At 39.1% G+C, this 20,703-nt stretch overlaps 1 protein-coding gene across 1 annotated transcript in view; it reads left to right on the forward strand.

The window, feature by feature from the left end:
- Window positions 1-14,588, forward strand: part of trpc7b (transient receptor potential cation channel, subfamily C, member 7b) — a 50,059-nt gene extending 35,471 nt beyond the window's left edge. The window contains exons 8-12 of the mRNA XM_020595838.1: window positions 6,718-6,913; window positions 7,591-7,812; window positions 9,475-9,555; window positions 11,051-11,126; window positions 11,297-14,588. Coding sequence (XP_020451494.1) covers window positions 6,718-6,913; window positions 7,591-7,812; window positions 9,475-9,555; window positions 11,051-11,126; window positions 11,297-11,436 — 715 coding nt within the window. The 3' untranslated portion in view covers window positions 11,437-14,588. The remainder of the gene's footprint in view (window positions 1-6,717; window positions 6,914-7,590; window positions 7,813-9,474; window positions 9,556-11,050; window positions 11,127-11,296) is intronic.
- The last annotated feature ends 6,115 nt before the right edge of the window (window positions 14,589-20,703 follow it).

Genomic DNA, 20,703 nt, shown 5'->3' on the forward strand with positions numbered 1-20,703 from the left:
TCTCTCAGGAGCGACATTCATTCATTCATTAAAAGCTGAGGTGGGCAAGGCCCCGCCCCTGCTGTCACCATGGTGACAGCTCCTTTGGTGTGACAGAAAATTAAACTCAATTTAATATTTAAAGACGTTTCATCTATTTTTGCTTGTCTGTATGACTACATGTCTGTCTGTGGGAGAGGAGAGGAGAAAAAAAGAGAGATAGGATGATCGAGAAGGACAAATTTAATATGTTGCAAATGACTAAAGGGCAGAAGGAACGAGACAGAACAGAAAACTCGGTGTAGCTGTTCACAAAGTCAACATTTACATTCGGCCAACGTTAGAATACTGATGTAGATTAATCAGAGAGGAAAAATATGAGGGGGGGAAATAATGAAAAAGTATAGATTAAATGAATAGATGGAGAGACAGAAATAGCTAAAAGCTGTTGGAATGAAAGATGAAATGAGCGTGAGAGAAGGAGGGAGGATGATGCAGAGAAAGATATTAAAAGCACTGGCAATCGGAATATAATGAGAAAATGGGTGCGGCAGGGAAAACAAAGGGGAAGTAGAGGTGATCATGAGAAAGAGGAGCTAAGACAAAGATCACACAAAATAAAGTATAGAGCAGGAGCAACTGAGAGGGAAGAGGCTGATTCAGGCCTGCCGGTGATTGGGTTTGGACTGCTGCCGCAAAGCCGAGGTGACTCACCAGTCTCCCACACACACGAATATCATGCTGTATGTGGTGTGAGTGTGTATGTGTGAGCGCGAGTGAGTAACAGAGTCAGTTCTTTACTGTCCTGCAAAAGTAACTGTGTGTGTGTGTGTGTGTGTGTGTGTGTGTACATGCGCACCTGTTATTACTCACACTGTGGAGAATTGGCCATCCTTGTGGGGACCGGATGCTGGTTCCCCACCATGTAACTTACTGACTTTTAGAAAACAAGTGTGTTTATAAGCGTGTGTGTGTGTGTGTGTGTGTGAATGCGTGCCTGCTTGTGTGCATGTGTAACCACCACACCGAATGCAGCTTTTTGGGATTTGCCAATCTTAATAACAGATGATAACGCACTGTCCATCTCTGTCTCCAGATGCCCTCACTCCCTGCTGATTTACTGCCTGTTGTACAATGCTGTTCCACACACACACACACACACACAAGTATGAAATGAAATAATCTCATTCTTAGGTTGTTAAAAAGCTTTCATTATCCAGAGCACTGAGCATCTCATCCATCTCAGTAAGAGGGTATTGCATTATATGCACACAACCCAACATTAGCAAAGATAAATTCAAATTTATCAATGTTGTTGATCTCCAAGGATACATTTTAAATTTTCCATAATTGCGCTTCCTCCGTATGAGGCATCTCACACAGATTTTAGTGAATTAAATAAGCAGAGGACAAGACAAGCAAAATAAAAGGAAAAAAAAACGCACAGCGGTACTGGCCACCCATGAACCAACATTATCCTGTAGGGAAGAAGCCCCTTTATTCTCATATATTTCTGTTTAAATTCTGTCTGTGTTAGTATGTTATGGATAGAAGAGAGGAGGTGTATGGTAACAAGCCATGTATACAATATGGTACAATCAGACAAACATTGCATTTAAATATACTTTGGGAGCAGTGTGTCATTTTAATTTTGTGTGTGTGTGTGTGTTTATCCTGTGAGCGTCTGGCTTAATGGCACATTAATGTTGCCTGGAACAAAGCCCTTCATCATTATCTGCACTCACATTTTTCTACACTCGCATTTTGGAAACATGAAAATCTAAATCGAGTGAGCATTTCACACGGGTGGGAAGAACAGCTCAAAGACAGAATGATTTGATTAAAAAGATAATTGAGAAATAACATAAATGTCCTCTTTATTTTGCTTGTATTCAAAGCCAACAAAAAGCATTTTTGTCTGGTAAGAGTGACTACAGATAAGCGACAAGACATTGTTTAAAGAGAAGCTCCAAATAGTAGGTTTTGAAGGCAGATCTACCAAGATCACCTTCCCCAGCTCACCTGATTGCATGATAGGCTGGTGTGTGTGTGTGAGGTGAATAGTGAGTAGGAAGATGGCATTGTTGGGGAAAAAGCCTTCGGTCACTGTTAGATTCACAGCAATGACCTGTTTAATGTTTAGGCCATTTATAATAGCAACTCAAAGATGAAACCCACTTGATTATTAATACTTATGAATGTGTTTCTGTTTATACAAGCCTCTGGTGCACAGTGTCACTCTAATGTGTTGGTGCTTATGATTGTAATGAGCATGTTTACTGTGGAAGAGACACCATTTGTCTTGAAGTAGTCAATGAGTAACCTGTTGAGGTGGCATCAGTGTCACTGTGGTTGAGAAGAAAATGTTACAGTGGTTGCATATTGTCCCTAGATGTTTCTCCTGCCAGATGCAGATTTATTTTACTGTTTGTCTCAGTATAAGACACTTGTAGTTGAGTAAATCAGTGCATTGTTGCATAGTGATATTTTCTTTTTCTTTCTTTTTTGTTATCATTTCTTGCTTTAGGAAGTTGCACGATTATGAACGATTGCCTCCATAACCACCACAACATGCTACTTGATCTAATTGCTTTTTGGAACACTGGGGAGTTTTATTCCAAAAAGATAGCGCTAAGATTTCTGGGTCCCAGGAAACCATAACCCTTTTTGCTTCCTTGCAAAAAAACTAAAAGCCTTGGCTTCAGATTAACATTAAATATTCCAAACTAAAAAAAAAAGCAACAATCAAAATTTAAAAACATCTTTAGGTATTCAACATTCAGTTTAACACTTTAAAAAAACTCAGCTAATCTGCTTAATCAGGAGTGTGTGATTGTGAGTTCATCAGATCTGATTGGCAGTGGCCACCAGCTCTCATCAGTTTCTGATTCAGATGTGCTAAATTCTAATTGATGCAAGTTTGTGACCGCCATTTCTGAGTCATGCCTAGCTGAAACAAATAAGAAAAGCACAGAGGGAAAAAATATGCTGTAATTTCAAAATGTAAAATAACTAAAACTGTTCTAGCATCTGCAGAAAACCCCATCACTCATAGTAGGACACTGAGAAAATAGGTTTTCAGAGGTTTGTGGGTGTAGAGTCATCTGTGACTAATTTGGGGTTTTCTTCTGAAAATATAACAATGTATTTTAAAATAAAATACTTTACAAAACACCTGTTCAGCACTTAGAACAAAGCTCAGTGTATAACTTCACGTCCAAATGTTAACATGCAGTTTAGCAATGATCCAGCAGAATATCACAAAGACATCAGTCCTGTTAGCAGGTGAGCGGATGGCTGATAAATGTTAACATGCACCAAAGGCATGTTTGAAGTTCAGAGGAACAGTCCTAGCTACTGCGAGATTAAAAGCTATACGTAAATGGTATGTACTGGCCATTAATCATCCTGTTCAGCTAAAGTTCAGAGATGCACAGGGAATAGTGACTGTAGACACCCAAGGCCAGTCTGATGAAAGGAGTCACTAAAGTTTTAAGAATGAGCAGTAACAATGATGAAGGATGGTCAATGCTAAACATAATGCAGAAAGAGACCGTAATGATAGTTTTTAAGTAATTACAGAATTGCCTCTGTGTATTTCTACCTGTTGGGGACACTCGAGGTACTGGTAAATGTTTCCTTGAAAGCTGAGTATTTTTCAAGAAAATGTGCTGGACAAAGACAACGTATTCTTAGATGTTTTGCTGCTTAGAACACACATGGACACTCACAGATTTGGTCTTGAAGGCTAAAGAGTGTGCTTTGCTTTCTTTCTCAAAGGTTAAAGCAGAGTACCCAGAGGAGTCTGTTTTTATGTATTTGAAAGGAAGAGAAGAGGAAAGAATCTGTGCCTGTGTGTTTGTGTCCATCTGTGGCTTTTTATGCATGTGAGTTTCTCTCTCTCTGTGCCTTCACCTAGTTCTCTGCGTCCCTTGAAACTGTGCCTCTTTGAAAAAAGTTAATTTGGCAGACCAGGAGCCTACAGATATTCTTCCCCCACAGCCTCCTTCCACCCCCAGACCAAAAAACCCGCCCACACCGCTTCTCCCCCCCTGCCGAGCCCCCCCCCCGTACTCGCCACTCATGGAACATTTAACAACAGACATGTACCTGAATGTAAACGTTCACAGATTTTTTTTTAAGCCTTGTCTGGTCTTCCCTCCTTTTTGTCTGTCAACCCTCTGGCAGATAAACACACATTGGGTCAGAGTCAGAGAGTGGTCCCTCAGGCTGCACGGAGGTTTGATTCTGACATTTTTAAATGGAACAACATTCGCTGTGCTTGATTTGTCACATCTAAATGTCACAAGGAAAAAGCAAGTAGACCTCAAAAACATTCTACATTTCAAACACAAGGGCTGTCTGGTGTCTCTACAGTGAACAGTCTAAAAAAAATTAACTCACAATGACATTCAAATTAAACTGAAGGAAGTAAATTGCCCACCGTCAATTTTGAAAATGTCCATTGTATTTTGAATGTTGTTAATAAACCATGAGTTAAATTATAGGTCATGGTGGGGGAAAAACTTTCCTTGTTTTCCCATTAACTGCAGTGATGTTTTGATATGTGTTAAGGTCAAAACAGCACAAGGCTTAATGAAGACTTAATGAAATGGGTTATATAAACCAAATGATCTCTCAAAATCTGAAGCTGAGTCATTTCCTGCTTTTTCAGTTTTGCCGAAGTCAGGCATGTTTTTATGCATGTGTAAGTGCAGTACACTGTGTTTGTAATTGTAGGTGTGTGTGTGTGTATGTGTAAGAGAGAGAGAGAACAAGAGATTGGATAATCAGTTGAAATTGGGCATGACTCATCAGGTATTTCATCAGTGCCACCTCATAAATCCCATGACTTTAAAATGCATTTTGTGTGTTTGTATGCGTGTGGCTGAAAGAGCAATTAGCTGCTAATATGGTGGGCTTTTATGTGTCTCTTCACTGCAAGTTTGGAAATTAACTTTTTTGTCCACCTGCCACTGTGGCTGCTGGATTTGCTTGGCTCTCCCAGCCACTCAATTTTTAACCAGCAGAGTGTAACTGCATGTATAAAATAATACAGTACCTTTTTCTCTTTCATGTACACACACAGACACATACATACACTCACTCATGAACCTTGAAGTTATATTTGATGAGTTGGTCAGATTAAACAACAAAAACATTCCTACCCCATCCTCATCCCCAGTCCCAGTTTAATGCCACTCCCCCTGGGATCCTTATGATTCAGAGCTGCTTTCCTGAGCATTCCTCTTCTCCTCCATGTTATACATGCATGGTAACTAAATACATGTACCATACATGCTAGCTATTGACATTACATGACAGCTATAGTCTCACTTTAATTTAATGTTTAACTTTTTAACATTAGTAAATGGAATTTTAAAAATGACTGCCCACTTGGATTGCCATTGGTAATCTCAAAATAGCCTTTGTTTTTTATGATTGCGTGGGTATCTCAAAACAATATGCTCCTCTTCTCCAACTGGGCCGCCTTCAGGCTGTTAAGTGCCTTCAGGGCAGCAATATTCTCCGCGGCACTATCGTGGCATTTGGATGATTCATTGTCCTTTATGGCTTCCAATTTTAAATTTGTAGTCCCAGAAGTGAAACTGTTTTTCTTTTACTGGCATCTAAAGCACAGTGATGTCTCCTTGTAAATTAACCAATCATGAGTTTGTCCATTATCAACATTTATCCATGTTTCATAAAAAAAAAGAAAAAAAAAGCATTTTGACCCTTGCCTCTTTGGCCTGTGTCTCTGGGAGATTTTTTCCCTGCAGTCCCTATCCTGCAATGTAACGCACATTTTTCTTTTGTTGTTGTTGTCTGTCCTCCACAACGTTGGGTAACCTACATGACTTAAAATTAAGCTGATTCTTTTCCAACTTTGGTCACTAGGTAGCGTTCTATACTCCAGTTGCCTAGGTATATGGGCAGGGTCAAGGAGGTGGCACCAGTGTTTCACCAGCCACCCAGGAATGTGATTGGCCACCCCAGTCAAAGTGTGTCAAAATGTGATTCTTGTCAGTATTAATGAATGAAAAACAATGACAGTTTGTTTTATTTAAATACAACTAACACCCTCCGGAGCTTTATAAATGATATCAAGCATGATATCATGATATATAAATATATGGAGCATGATATTTGCATTCATTTCACTGATTGTGTTGTTGTGGATGATTTGACTGTGCAGCAACAGCGATGTCCTCAGCAGGGAGTAAATAACAAGCGCAGCCAAAGTTAGCTAAAGAAAGCGCTATGTGTGTCTCATTTGATTCTTAATAATGTATGGTTTATTTTCATATTTATTTTTATAGAAGTTTAGTTTATTTTTCACAGAACTATGGGTTTAATCTACTTTTTACATATATTTCAAATGTGCCACCCCTCTCTGTCTGTGCCCCAGGCTAGCTACCCTATCCAGAATTTTTTAGATCTGCCGCTGCTTGGGTCACCCTATGTGTCTCCTCCATGAAATGCCTGAGTGAAACAAGCAGTCTAGTGATTCAGTCTGCTTTGTGGAACGTTACAAATCACTCTGTTACAATTGTGTTAGTTTTTTGCATATGCAAATTTTATTTACCTGCCACTGTGGCTGATAGGTTGAGCAAGTTCACCCACCACTCCCAAAAACACAACTGCATTTGGTCTGTGGTAGGTACTTAAATTCCTGCCCCGCTTCACTGTCATGCATTGTTTTCTTACTGGTACATTTTTCTCTCTCTTTCCTTGCAGGGTTGAGGAAAGTTTTAAAACTCTCTTCTGGTCGATATTTGGGCTGTCTGAAGTGATCTCAGTGGTGCTGAAGTATGACCATAAGTTCATAGAGAACATCGGCTACGTGCTGTATGGAGTCTATAACGTCACCATGGTGGTAGTCCTTCTCAATATGCTTATTGCCATGATCAACAGCTCATACCAGGAGATAGAGGTACATAAATAAGATGGTCAGTCAATAGGCTGTAGAAATGGTAATACTGTCAAGAAGCCAGAAGGATCATTTATTTTTGTGCCTGGAAGAGAATTACAGATTTGGTTGAAAATATTATGAAACTCAAAACTATTGCAATAAATAAATAAAGTAAATAAAATAAAAAAATATTTTTAAATATATCAAATAAAAGTAGAAGCTGCAGTGGAAAGCTGTCATAAAAACAATGCTAATTTCAGCTAAATTAATGCTGAAAAAAACTGAAACTGTTGACAAGTAGGTGTTCAGTTGTCTGCTGTAGTAGAGAAGTAGAAGCAAACTCAACAGTTGAATGGGATTTGTTCCTGTTCGCTCTTTGATTGATCCTTTGATGTTTGATTTTTGTAACTCAACATTCTGTCATTTCTTTGGAGTCGCATGCAATTGTAATTATGGTAGATACTAATAAAACACGACGTACTCACACAGAACTCTAATGTGATAAGATATTGTTAATTTGTGATTAATAAGTTTTAGTGTTTGGAATCTATTTTCCTGAGAAAGTAAAACATTGATTTAATTGGATAATTTGTCTATCAATAGTCATAAAACTAGATGTAGTTATAGCTACTTTTTTCCTCACATGTTCCCGCAGTTTATTTGTTTCACCCTCTGTCTCTGTTGCTATTTCTCTGTAGGAGGATGCTGACGTGGAGTGGAAGTTTGCCCGAGCCAAGTTGTGGCTCTCATATTTTGATGAAGGCCGCACCCTCCCTGCCCCCTTCAACTTGGTTCCCAGTCCGAAGTCCTTTTACTATCTGGTCCTCCGCATCAAGTCCTGCCTGATACGCCTCTGCAAGGCCAACAGCCGTCGCCATGACAACACACTAGAGATGGGCATGCTGAACTCACAGGCCAAGGTGAGTGTGAAGAACATTTTTCATCCTTAATTTCATGACATATTACAGCCATAAACGTAACTGAAAAATATTTAGTTACTTTGCAAACATTATCTTCTCAGGTCACTGGTCCTGGTGTAAATGGTGAACAGGGATTCATCATCAGTTCTTCTCTGTAGTTTTCCTCGTCCTCAAGGGTGCTTTTTCATTAAGTCCAAGTGACACTTTTCCACCCTTCTTCTCTCCCTTGTCTTCTGCCTGCTCTTTGTTCACCACTAAAATGTCAGCAAGAAAATAATCTGATTAATGCTTGTCTGTAATTTTTCCTGTAGAATCAGATCAGTCACCGGAGCCTCTATGATCACGCACACAGGTCATCCTTGTCCAGTTCACAGGGGTTCTCTGTCTCTCATTTCTACATCTCCAATGCTTCTTTTTTGTTCATCCCAGCAACCTTTGACCTTTCATTAGCTGCCTTCTCCCACCTTTCAATTCCTCCTTGGAATTTGTTTTCTTAGCCTCGCTGACAGTAACTAATGCACAGACATTGTTATGAAGAATGGTTAATTAATTGATTTCCCAAATTACGTTTTGATAACCATTAAATAATAGACTGTATTTTCTTTCATCCTAATGTTATTATTATCTTCTACATGCTTTGATTTGACTATTCCTACATTTTCAGGCTCTGCAGTAGGAGACAATAATTACAAGGCAATGCCGACAATATTCTGCCTGTTTTCTTCACAGGCCATTCAGCATGTTATTCTCAGACAACAGGAAAACAGTTTTATAAAGTAACAGTTATAACACATACAGCAAATATTTTCACAAAACAGGCTGGAATCATTGCAGTTCTATGGGTACAGTTTATCTCACAATTTCTTTACTTATGTGCAGTTTTCCATGTTTTACATGTTTTCTGCATATAATAAATAATTATTGCCACTAGTGCACTTTTAATCAAAATATTCATGTTTTGTGAATGATTAGTTGTGCCCTTATGTGGCTTTATTTAACGAACTGTTGAAACTAGAAAAATGTCAAAGGGCAGGCTCACGTATTGCAACAACAATCTGCAGTGGGCTTGCTTATATAAGTAGGTCTGACTGTTTATAGCACAACAGTGAATTACTGCATCTTCAGTAGTGTGCATTGGAAGAAATGTCTGATGAAATTCAGTAATGTTTTTTCTCTTATGATGTAATTTGCTTTTAATTTAATGCAGACGTATTCTTTATGCTGTATATTCATAATTCAGAAAAAAAAAATCTGCAGCTTTTTGAGAGAAGTCAGATTCTTTAACATTCAACACCAGTGCGTTTTGGATTTGGCAGGGCTCACAGCGGACTTTAAAGCTTTGTCAGTATTCAGAAAAGGCAAAAATGTCTCCACTTTTAAGTAAAAACTTTTTGACACAGCAGCATTAAATTGACACATGCATGTATAAGCCAGTTAATAGGATTGAACTCTGGTCAAGTGATGCTGTTCATTCTGTTTTCTCTTTGAATAAACTGTGAACACTGGATACAAACAATGAGCTCCACTTTTCAGTGTTGTTTTGTTTTGGTGGTGTGTCATCTCCTTTAACACTTTTTAAGTGCCACCATTATGGAAGATCAGTCAACCCTGAAATGTGATGTGTAACCCTGGACTGTTGTCTGCTTCTCGCTGTTCCAACAGGATGAACATTTCAGGGCTTATCCACGACCAGGAGAAGAGTTCATCCCCAGAAAATCTAGAAAACACCCAACCAGATATCAGGTAGGACAGAGAGCAAAGAGTGGCTGGACTAAAGCAGAGACTGGAGAATGGCTGAAGGGTGATGGAAGGTAGCAGGAAGAGACATGGAGAGAGAAAATTAGAGACTGATGTGAAAAACAGAGGTAAAGATGAGAGAGAGAGTTGGAGGGAGAGGAAAGAATTTTACATGAAAGAGCATCGAGACGCAGAATTGATTGGTGTGATTGCATATGAAAGAGGGAAAGGAGGAGTGAGAACAAGAGCAACAGAGTGAGGCTGAAAATGCCACTAATGAGCTGTTTGATGGAGATCGAAAGCAGGCACTCAGTAAATGAGCTCAAAGTATCACACTGAGGAGGGAAAGATACTCTTTCACCTTTGCCCTGATTCAAATCTAACTTCTGCCTCTGGTCCACTGCACCTTTTTCTCCATTTGTGTTTGTGTTTTTTTAACATCCCTCATAAAAACAGAACAGTATACACATCAGACACTGTCATTTGATTTGACATTTGTATGTGTGCTGCATGTGTGGTGACGGGTATCGACCCATATCCAGCCTGTAAGTACAGCAGCTGTATGACATCCCTTTTGGCTTCAGGTCAATACATTTCACACACAAATCAGAGATGTGTTAGTGTAACGCCGTAGCTTCTAGCACTGTACAATTTTGTGTGTGCACATACACTGATCAGCCATAACATTATGACCACCTGCCTGCTACTGTGTACACAGGAGTCAATGGGGCAGTTGGTTGGCACTCGTGTCACTCCGCAGCTCACTGTGCATCTTCTGTGAATCTGTTTGCTTCCATAGTTCTACTGTCAGGAAGAACATGAATGTGTTGACCATTCAATGGAAAACTTATGTAAAACCAGTGAAGACTGTGGTCGTGAGGACAAGTTTGAGAGAATTTTTTTAGACAAATTCAACAGCCTCCCGACTCTAGATGTGATATCACCACTACAGCCACTGAATGTTTTTCTTCACAGAGACCAGTGTACAGTATTTCTCATTTTCAACCATTTTAAAAAAGATTTAAACTGAATCTTTTGAAAAGGATGAATGAACTTTAAAAGTTTAATGTACAGTAGGTCAACCTCATCATCAGTGAGTCTTGGGTGTACATGACACTGTCATGGTTCACTGTTTGTCCTTCCTTAGACACTGTTAGTAGGTACTAACCACCGCAGACTAGGAACACTAAACCAGACCTGCAGTGTGGGAGGTGTACTGACCCAGTCAACACCCATCACAGATCCCTACACTTGCCCATTTTTCCTGCTTCCAACACATCAACTTCGAGGACTGAATGTTCACTTGCTGCCTAATAAAACTCACACACTGACAGGTTCCGTTGTAGTGAGATAATCAATGTTATTCACTTCACCTGTCAGTGGTCATAATGTTATGGCTGATCGGTGTATGTGTGTACATACATGTGCATGGGGGTAAATAAAAACTTGTCATCCTTGTCAGCCTCACACTATCTAATGTTCTCTTGTTTCCTCCCTGTAGAAGATCATGAAGCGCCTGATCAAACGGTATGTGCTAAAGGCTCAAGTGGACAGAGAGAGCGATGAAGTCAATGAAGGTAAAAATTGTCACTTTGTCAATGTCTCACCTATAGCACAGTTTTGTGACCTTGTAAATAGGTTCCTACCTTGATATTTGTCTGTATTTGCTCACGCAAATGTGTCCTAATTGTTTTATACTTACTCAGCTCTTCCTTTGTATCTGTGTCTGTGTGTGACTGTGTTGTAGGTGAGCTGAAGGAGATCAAGCAAGACATTTCCAGCCTCCGTTATGAGCTCCTGGAGGAGAAGTCCCAGGCCGCTGGGGAGCTGGCTCTACTCATCCAGCAACTTAGTGACAAGTTTGGCAAGAACACCATGAGACACTGAAAGGCCTCTCATGAAGGCGAGAGACGAAAAGATGGAGGCAGATGTGAACAAGGTTGAAACCAGGAGGAGGTGGGGGCCAAAACAGGGTCAGTTGAAGTGTTTTTAAGACCTTGGTAATGAAAGGAGGACAGAAATGAATGAGGGGAAGCAGGATGTTTTTAAGATAGAAAAGAAAGTGGAATACAAGCTTAAGAGAAAGAGTCATGGCACAGAGTGAAAATTGCTAACACAGGGCAAAAAAGCAAATGTTTTCTATACGGAATGTCCAATTAAGGAGAAATGTGAAAAGAAAATAGCTGCGACTGTGAGTGAATGTGAGGTCAGAGTTGAAGTAAACTCATGTGGGAAGGGGGGCATGGGGGGTATTGAGTTCTAATTAAAGGCAACATCTTGAGGGATCGAGAGAGGAGAGAAAGGCAGAGGCTCATAGCTCAGGTAGGAGATAGCGGGAGACAGAAGAGGAGGAGGAGAACACAAGTGCCATGTGATATGAAGAGACACCACAGTGTAGAAGACCGATGCAGCGCAGCGATGAGGCCCCCCCACTTTCGCTGCCAAGAGATATCAGTGCATCACCAACTTGGTGGCGAGCGAGGAAAACCCAGAGAGAAGGGATGACAGAGAGAAAGCTGGAGGGGGAGGGGGGACAAGAAAGAGAGAGAGAGATCTGAAAAAAAACTGCCACTGCTATTCACACCAGAAAGGCTGGCTTTGCTTCTGTGTCTTCACCTTGTCAGGACAAGCAGCGTTGCCTGTTGAGATACTTTACATCCCTTTATATGCCAGGCTTTCTAATTAATGCATTTCCATCCACAATGCACAACTTGTGATCAGGAGAATTCAGGAAAAAGCGGGAAACAATATAACATTTATGCACTCAATTGTAAGTCAGTAAATAAATAGCTCACTCAAATATTACTCATTATCCACTCATCTTAATGTCAGTTGGACACTTTTTTAGTGTTCACACACTGTGCTGTGTAGACACACAGTGTTGCAGCACCATGTGCAGAGTCGCCAAAGAGATGTTTGAAAGATCCTAGAAATTGACTTTATAAAAAAGTGGCAGTGACATTGCTCCAGACTGCAAGACTTTAAGTCATTCAGAATTATTTAAAATGCAACATTCTAAAAAAGCATATGCTTTCATAAATATTGCAAGTATGGGTAAATCAGATAGGAAATAGTAAAGACAGTGCTGTACAAATAAATTTAGGAACATTTCACAAGTCCTCTTTTTAGATTTCATACAAATTTGAACAAGTTTAAGCCAATAGACGTGTTACAATGTGACCTAGATAGCTGTTATGGATATTCTCATCTTTTGCAGCACAATGTGTCTCTGTGTGTCATGTTCTTTTAGAATAGTGACCAAAAAGCAATGTCCTTGAAAGGTTATTTACAGCTGTAAAATTCTGGAGGACAGTGCTTATGAGAAGCACAGTAAAACTCTTCTGATTGCCTCAGGACAACTAGACATATGTAAGATGATAAAATCTTGCAGACACAATATAGTCTCTTGGAACAGCAGTGCAAACACTTAGCTATAAAACATGGGGATTTGGCAGTAGAAGCTGTGTGGAGTCATTTTATGGTTTTATTTTTCTTTTGGAGACTTACTCACAAGCTGCTGCACTAGCTAATTTGTCTTAGACCTCATCAGTGATTCAGCTGACATGTGGATGGGTGAGTAAGTAATGGTTGTACGGTATGTTAACTAAAATGTTTTTTTTTTTAAGTTATCCCAATAATAATGCACAATTTGATGAACTGCTTATTCTGCCAATTCACTATTTTGTAAATGAGATCTTTTTTGTGTGTGTGCGAAGGGGAAAACTGTGTTGACAACAAACAGGATGCAGATGTTCCTGGGTACAAATAAGGTGCTAAACATTACATAACTAGTCAAAAGTTTGGGCTCCCTTTCTCATTCAGTTCTGTGAGAAATTGTGTCCAAACTTGACTCATGCTGTTTGTTGACCTGTGTGGATCAGCATCACTATTTGTCCTTTTTGTAATAGCATCTTAGTTTTTGATTATGATAACAAACATTAGCCATTAAATCATTATTTAGATTCAGTCAAACCCCCAGTCCTGAGCACAGTCAGGATTTATTTCTCTCAGATTATGTTCACATCTATGTTTAGAATGAGTTAGTGATTACTAAAATTAAATTTCCTGCTTTTCACTTTTGTTTGTTGTACTGCTTCTGGGAATCCGTCATATCCAGTGTTCACACAACACTTGTCTGCATATATTTACATGTTGTCATTTAAAATGTTCATAAATGAGACAGTGGATTACGCCAGAGATCCTGCTGTGGAGATCATAAGGCTACAGCATACAGTCCATTCCTTCTCTTTCAAAAGCAATTGGATGACATCAATCATAACAAGTATTATTAGACTAAAACATCACAATGTCATTATTATATTTTTGTGTGGATGCTATCAAACATCTTCAGCCTGATTTGAAAGGATCAGCAGGGGCCTACTGCCCCTAATAACACATTTAGTGGGTTGTCATTATACTATACATCATTTTCTTTGGTGAGATAAACAAATCAGACCACGTCCATGTTAAAATTATTATCCATTACAATAAAACTTGAATTGCAAGACTGTGAGATGAGTTACTGTTATAAGGAATGTATCTCTATTTGGATTCTTACAGGACATTTTTAAAGCTTTACAGGTTAAAAGCCTAAAGTCACTAGTAGGTGCAGTAGGCCCCTTTCAGCACCATTAAGGATGAGTAGTAGTTTTTAATCATAAAGATATAATACAATTGAAATGGTTGACTTTATAGAGTTATGAAGTTTTCAGTATGTAATGATCATTTTTGTGTCAGATACACAAATCTTATTTCATTTTTGTTTACAGTAAATAAGTAGGCTGACTTAAATTTGTGTTTGTTTGTTATGTGTGTCAGTGAGTGAAAGAGCAGCCAACTATTTTTCTTGCGCAGAACCAGGCTATTAAGAAAAGACTCGCAAAGAGGGTTTTTAATTATTCCTGCAGCCAGAAAGACAGATTTACCTGAAATACTGTATTTTTAAATCATATGTAGGACATGTTGGTTAAAGAAATATCTCTTAATGTATCTTGTTATATTTTTGATCCTTAAATTAAAAAGAGTTGGCTCTAAACTGGTTTGGTTGCTTAATCATTCAAGGTCTTTGCATGTTTGTACTGATGGGGGGAGTTCAATGAAATTCAGTGAGACTAAATATGTGGTGTATTTAGTCCCCATCAGTAGCCCTTAGTTGAGGACAGGTGCTGGAGGTTAATCACACAGTGTCATTCTGTACAGTTTGTAATGTGGTTACATGCAGCTTAGTACAACTGTTACATGAACTCGCATCCAAAATGTGCTAAAGTTAACAAAACGCTTAATGCTGTTTGTATTTCATAGCCATATGCAAAGGTTCTTTCCCAGTAATAACACCGTTACCCATCCTGCATCGTCCAAAAACATTGGCATAATGTACCATCTATCATCTATCTTATCATTTTGCTTTATTGTTTTATTACATAAACCAACATCTAGTATATGTCAAGTCAAGCTATTTCATAGCCCAAGGTCATATATACAGTATGTTTTATAGGCCCACAATCACAAATGTTTTTGACACTATCTAATTATAATGCCCTCATCTAACACTTAGCAAAGGAATTTTTTTTTCATGTTGCTAGTCTGAAAAATGAGTGAGGTTTGCTAATTGGTCATGTTCAATACTGATGTTGATCGTTGCAGGGTGGCCAGAAAGACCTAATGTAAGCTTCAGTGTGGCCCTTAGAAGCTAATAAACTAAAACATCTCTATGCTTTAGTCTGTTAATGGACCAGCCAGTGCTTAGCCACTAGGAAATCATTATATTTTGGGAAAGCTAGTAGGCACTCAAGGTAAACATTACAGTACATCCTAAACCAGATATAATGTGACCCAAAACTAACTCTGATGTTTCTCCATAGCCCCAAAGGCAGAAATGCAAACACCCCCAGGGTGCAGTATTTTTTTTTCATGTGATAGGGAGCATTGCCTCATCAGCAATTTCTTAAAAAACAGCAACAGCAACAGCAAAAAAAAAAAAAAGTACATAAAGCAAATGCAAACTTAACTTTTAGAGTGGCTGTGAAGAGGGTTTAAAAGACAAAGAACCCCACTGTGAATTGGCTTCTCTCTCTCTCTCTCTCTCTCTGTGTGTGTGGGTGTGTGTGTGTGTGTGCATGTAAGTGTGCACACTGAGTCATGCTCCTGTGTGTGCTGACCTTGTCAATGCACTTGGAGTGTCAGAGACATCCTGAGAGCTGCCCTCTAAAACAACACTGTAAACACTCCATTCCAGCATTTGTCCAGGTGTTTATCAGAGCTTAGTCACTCGATACCATTTGTTCACCAGTCTCACTGAGCTATCTCTGCACTGTTTCAGGCTGTCACTGATGCGTTATTGTATATATCACAGTGAATGTTGCAGCCGGTAAAGGAGAAGCTAGTTTTAACTAGCTTATATTCATTTGATTTGAATTACTGCTGGGCAGCCTGTGAATTTTCCACCATGAATCAATGAGGTCTTATAATTATTCTGTAGTTTTTTTATTAATCTGGTTCTATAAAGTAACTAAAGTTATAAAATTAATGTAGTGGGGTAATAAGTACAATATTTGCCTCTACAATGTAGTAAAGTCAAAGTATAAAGTAATAGAAAATGAAAATATTCAAGAAAAGTCCAGTACCTCAAAATTGTACTTAAGTAAATGTATTTAGTTACTTTCAACTACTAGATGTTACCTTTTTAAACTGTTTCAGGGAAGTTCTGGACTGCAACTTTGCTCTTAAATCCATTTTGCCCCAGTGTAGCGCTAAACCAGAAGCGGTGATACTGTATATCATGTTGGCTGACGTCACCATGTAAAAGAACCATTGGGAAGTAGGAAGCTGGTAAGAAAGAGGAATGCTTGGATTTTGACCACTTCGTGAAATCTCATGTCTTTTGAAGAATAATAAGGTAAATTATCAAGCAAGCAAAACATGTACAAGAAATCAGCTCAGTCTGTTTGCAAAACATGCACGTACCAAGGAATGTCTCATTTAAAAACTGCAACTCTATAAGTGGAACTTTCTTATAAGTAAAAAATGATTTGTCCTTTCCAGAGGCCTTCATATTGAACAGCTCTTTTGTCAGCGTGGGCCTTAGTATACTGGAGGTGAGATAACAGTAGCCTGTATTTTGGAGGATATTTCAGCTTAAAAAGTTATAATGGTACTATAAAGTACATTACCATGGTGTATAATGAACGTTATTTTCTGCTACCTGCTTCTTGTCTATGCTTCTAACTTCAACTTCAAACGCTCACTAGTAAAATGAGATCACTATTAATATTAACTACGAATCTTTTGTTGTTTCTTTCTTGAAACATCATTTAATAATTCCTTTGTAAAATATTTTGTATATTTCCAATTAAAATGTCACCAGGCACAGGTTTAAACATGCAAAAAAAAAAAAAAATCTCTGCAACAAGTCCAATTACAGGCTTGAGTACACTCCTCATCATATTGTTGAGTCGGGCTTATAACATTTGTCACATCCTCTCTTTCTGTTTCCTCCGCTCTCCTTCCCATCACTCTCCTTGCTGCTTTATATATGCAGGCCAGTAAAGCAGAAATGCCAAAACACTGTCTCAGAACAAGAAGAATTACATGAGCCTAAGAAATGTGCACACATAAACAGCAGCTGAGACCCTTACTGGCCAATCACCATACCAGTAAAGGCTTTTCAAAGGAAATTCTGTTATCTTATTTCCCTCAGTGCTCTGCTTCAGACTTATATGTTTTGGCCTTAAAGGCATTAAACAATAACACATTCTGTCAGTATGTGTGTGTAATTGTGCATCTGTGTGTGTTGTACAGTATGTGTTCTGTGTTTTAATCACAATATTACATTTTATAAAAGTGTATCTATCTGTGCTTCATTGTGTATGACCTGTGAGCAGACAGCGGCCTGTGTTCTTGTGTAAAAAGACCTTGTGTGTGTGTGTGTCTGTGCATGTGTGTGTGTGTGTGTGTGCAACACAGTATAACCGTCTACTGTAATTTGTCCCAGAGGCCTAAGGCATGGAAGTGTTTCTAGCCCTCCCTCCTCCTTCTTTCTTTCTCTTCATTCTCTGTTTCACCTCCTCCATCTGTCTTTCTCTGGTTCTGTCTCTCCTGGCAAAAGCAGTGAGCGATGTGACCCCATGCCTCTGAAAGACAGGGATTCCAGGGATTTGGAGGAGAGATTAGACTCCTTTTCCAACATGCCTCTCGCCTACTGCCTGGAAGCCCCCTCAGGAGATAAACTTAGCAGCATGCACACATACAAAAAAATATATGCTTACTTGCTTGAATAAAAACATGTATACATAGCAGCTTATCATTTCTTGTGTATTATTAGAAGCTTGAACACATGTGGGTGGGCCCAAACACACCATGTGCACACTCACACACCAGACTGTCTGTTATTAGCACATTTAAAAAGTGAATGCTAATTTGTTTGTATACAAAGACAAACAAATGCTTCCACTCACATATTCCTGGATGCACCAAACAACACCAAGTTAGAGTTCAGCTCAACAGCCTCTTGTGGCTCTTACCCACACAGATGCACACTCACAGGCAAGTATACAATATGTCAGATGTCGTTTTTTGCACACACACTAACATTAGGTTTGCCAACCCTTTATGAATAGCCAGGAGACTTCTGGAATTAATTTAAGCCTCCTGGAAAAGTCAAAATTCAATCTGGGAGACTTTTGGCATTTTTTAAACACAGATTGAAGGTAAAATGCCAGGAAAAATGCAAATCCATATGTAAAGCAACTCTGGGGCACCAAGAGAAAAACTGAAATTGCACAATTTATTTAAATTAAATAAATTTAGGCTACTTATACAAAAAATACTTACTGTAGGCATTGTGCATTGCCAGTCTTCTGCCTTGTGCTGTGGTTTTGTGGTGTACTAGTAATGCCTTCACTCAAATGGTTTTCATATTTTGATGACATGAAAGGAGCTGTCTGACTTGTGGCTGCACCTCTCTCTATCTGTGACTGCTGGACTCTGTGAAGTCTGGCAGATAAAGTTGGCATCCCTAACTAACACATGGTTAATATCCAAAGCGTCAGTCAACCCCTCAAGCAATCTGTCTCTCATCACAATATTACATTTGAACAAAGCACTGTGGAGAGGACAAACCACTTAACAAACCAAAGGACAAATGAAGAGAATAAAGCTGTCTCAGTCTTACAATAATAGCCCTTTATCACTACAGATACAGCCTTTATTACAGTCATAAGAATATCATCTAACCCGCTCAACAGTCTTTAAAAAAATCACATATCCATAGTTCTGAGACTTTTTTATGAGTTCCCATCACTGGTGAAACGCCAATATCTCATTTCTGGAGCAGTCAGAGGGCTGATGGAGCACTGGAGGAAGGGGCTACTGGGGGGCTATCAGAAAAAAAAATACTTGTCGAGTGTTTACCAATTCTTCGAAGCCACAGTTCACTGATTCGAGATGGATAAAGGGAGTGATATGACAAATCCCTGACAACCCCTCCAGGTGGCTCCAACAGTCCTCAAGGTGTGTGAGCTGCTGCGCTGAAGAATGACAGTATATGCAGCCGTAAGTACACTTGTAATTGCAAGCAGAGCACTTGAAACTGCACATCCACACAAGATAAATGTGTCAGGTGAGCACCTATCTCATGCAAGGATGTTTCCCCAGATGTCCTCATTGTCATCATGAGGCACACACAAAAGAAGCCCTGCTGTTTTCTATGTTGTAACAAATGACAGAGAACAGTTTCTATGTACCTTGTAGATTCAGAGTTGAACTAAATTGTAACAGTTTAGAAAGCAAATCACAAAATGGCAAAATGTGCCTCTTCTGAGTTAAAGTCAATGTAAATCAATGTGTATTACTCAGAGCAAATATCAACATTGAAAGTGTGCAGTACAAATCTTACTTCGAAACCTAAACCAACTGTACAAATGCAAGGAATCTGTTAACAAGCATACTATGCTTTTCATAGCATGACTCAGTATATTATCAGCATAAATGTAGCAGCATTTGACTCTTTGCTATGACCACTGTCATCCTCAGTGCTCTTATATATCTGCTGTTGAATCCTTATCCCAGTATTGCTGACCACAGTGAATAATAAATATGGAATGCTTTGCAGAACTGCTACAACATTTCCTGGACTTCAGCAATTCTCTCATTCACTCTAAGAGCTGTGCATGAGTGTGAAAGGAGAATGAGTAAGACATAAACAAGGAGTTATGTTTACAACAGCCTTAGCACTGCTGATCATATTATACAGTAACATTTCCTGTGAGTGTATTTATGTACCTACAACATAGTTTCCCTTTTAGGGGCTAGCCATAGTTGTTGCACTACCATTCATCTTCTGACTCACTTTGCCTTCGTTCCCCTTTGTTTTGCTCTGTGTTCTCTGTTTTTTTTTTTTACCTTCACCCCCTCTTACTCATTCACCCGTCAATTTTCCAACTGTTTCTCCATCTTTGAAAATTTGCTGTGTATCTCAGCCTGTCTTTAATCTCTGTCACTTTCAGTTTTTCTCTGTCTAGTTTGTTTTCATTCTCTTTTTTTTCATGTTTTATGTGTCTATCTCTGTGACTTCCCATCTACACTCGGCCTACAGACAGAAAAACTTCACAGAACACACAGGCTCATCTTTAGGCATAGGTGACCTAGGCAGTTACCTATAGGGTGCTGCCAGGAGGAAGAAATATTTTGAAATTAACTTAAATTTGTCTTACTCTACTATTAACAGTCAAATGCAGCCCTAACATTGTTAGAAGTAATAAAAGAAAACTCTGCTCACACTTCATCAAACAGCTGACAGGCAGACTGTAGGAGGACTCTCTGAGGGTTTACACTCACTCGCTGTAGCATCATTAATCGGGTGGCTGCTGCTTATTTTGAGACGATGTTCACTTGCTCACTCAGTTGTGTAAGAATCACATATGAGTAACCAGGTTCCTTACTATATATTCCACTCAAACGTCAACATGTGATCCGCGTCAACATAATTCAGCATGATTCTGATGCCTATAAACAATGTCTTACAACCTGAAGTAAAGTAAAGCCACTGATATCTCGAGCTAGGGCAATCCAGGTACTTAGATTATTTGTTTAGCTATCATGGATCACAGCGCTTCCTTTCCATAGCTTTTAGTTTTGTACACAGTCACATTTTTCTTG

The sequence above is a fragment of the Monopterus albus genome, unplaced genomic scaffold, assembly GCF_001952655.1.
Source record: "Monopterus albus unplaced genomic scaffold, M_albus_1.0 scaffold2.1, whole genome shotgun sequence".
In the NCBI taxonomy this organism is placed as follows: Eukaryota; Metazoa; Chordata; class Actinopteri; order Synbranchiformes; family Synbranchidae; genus Monopterus; species Monopterus albus.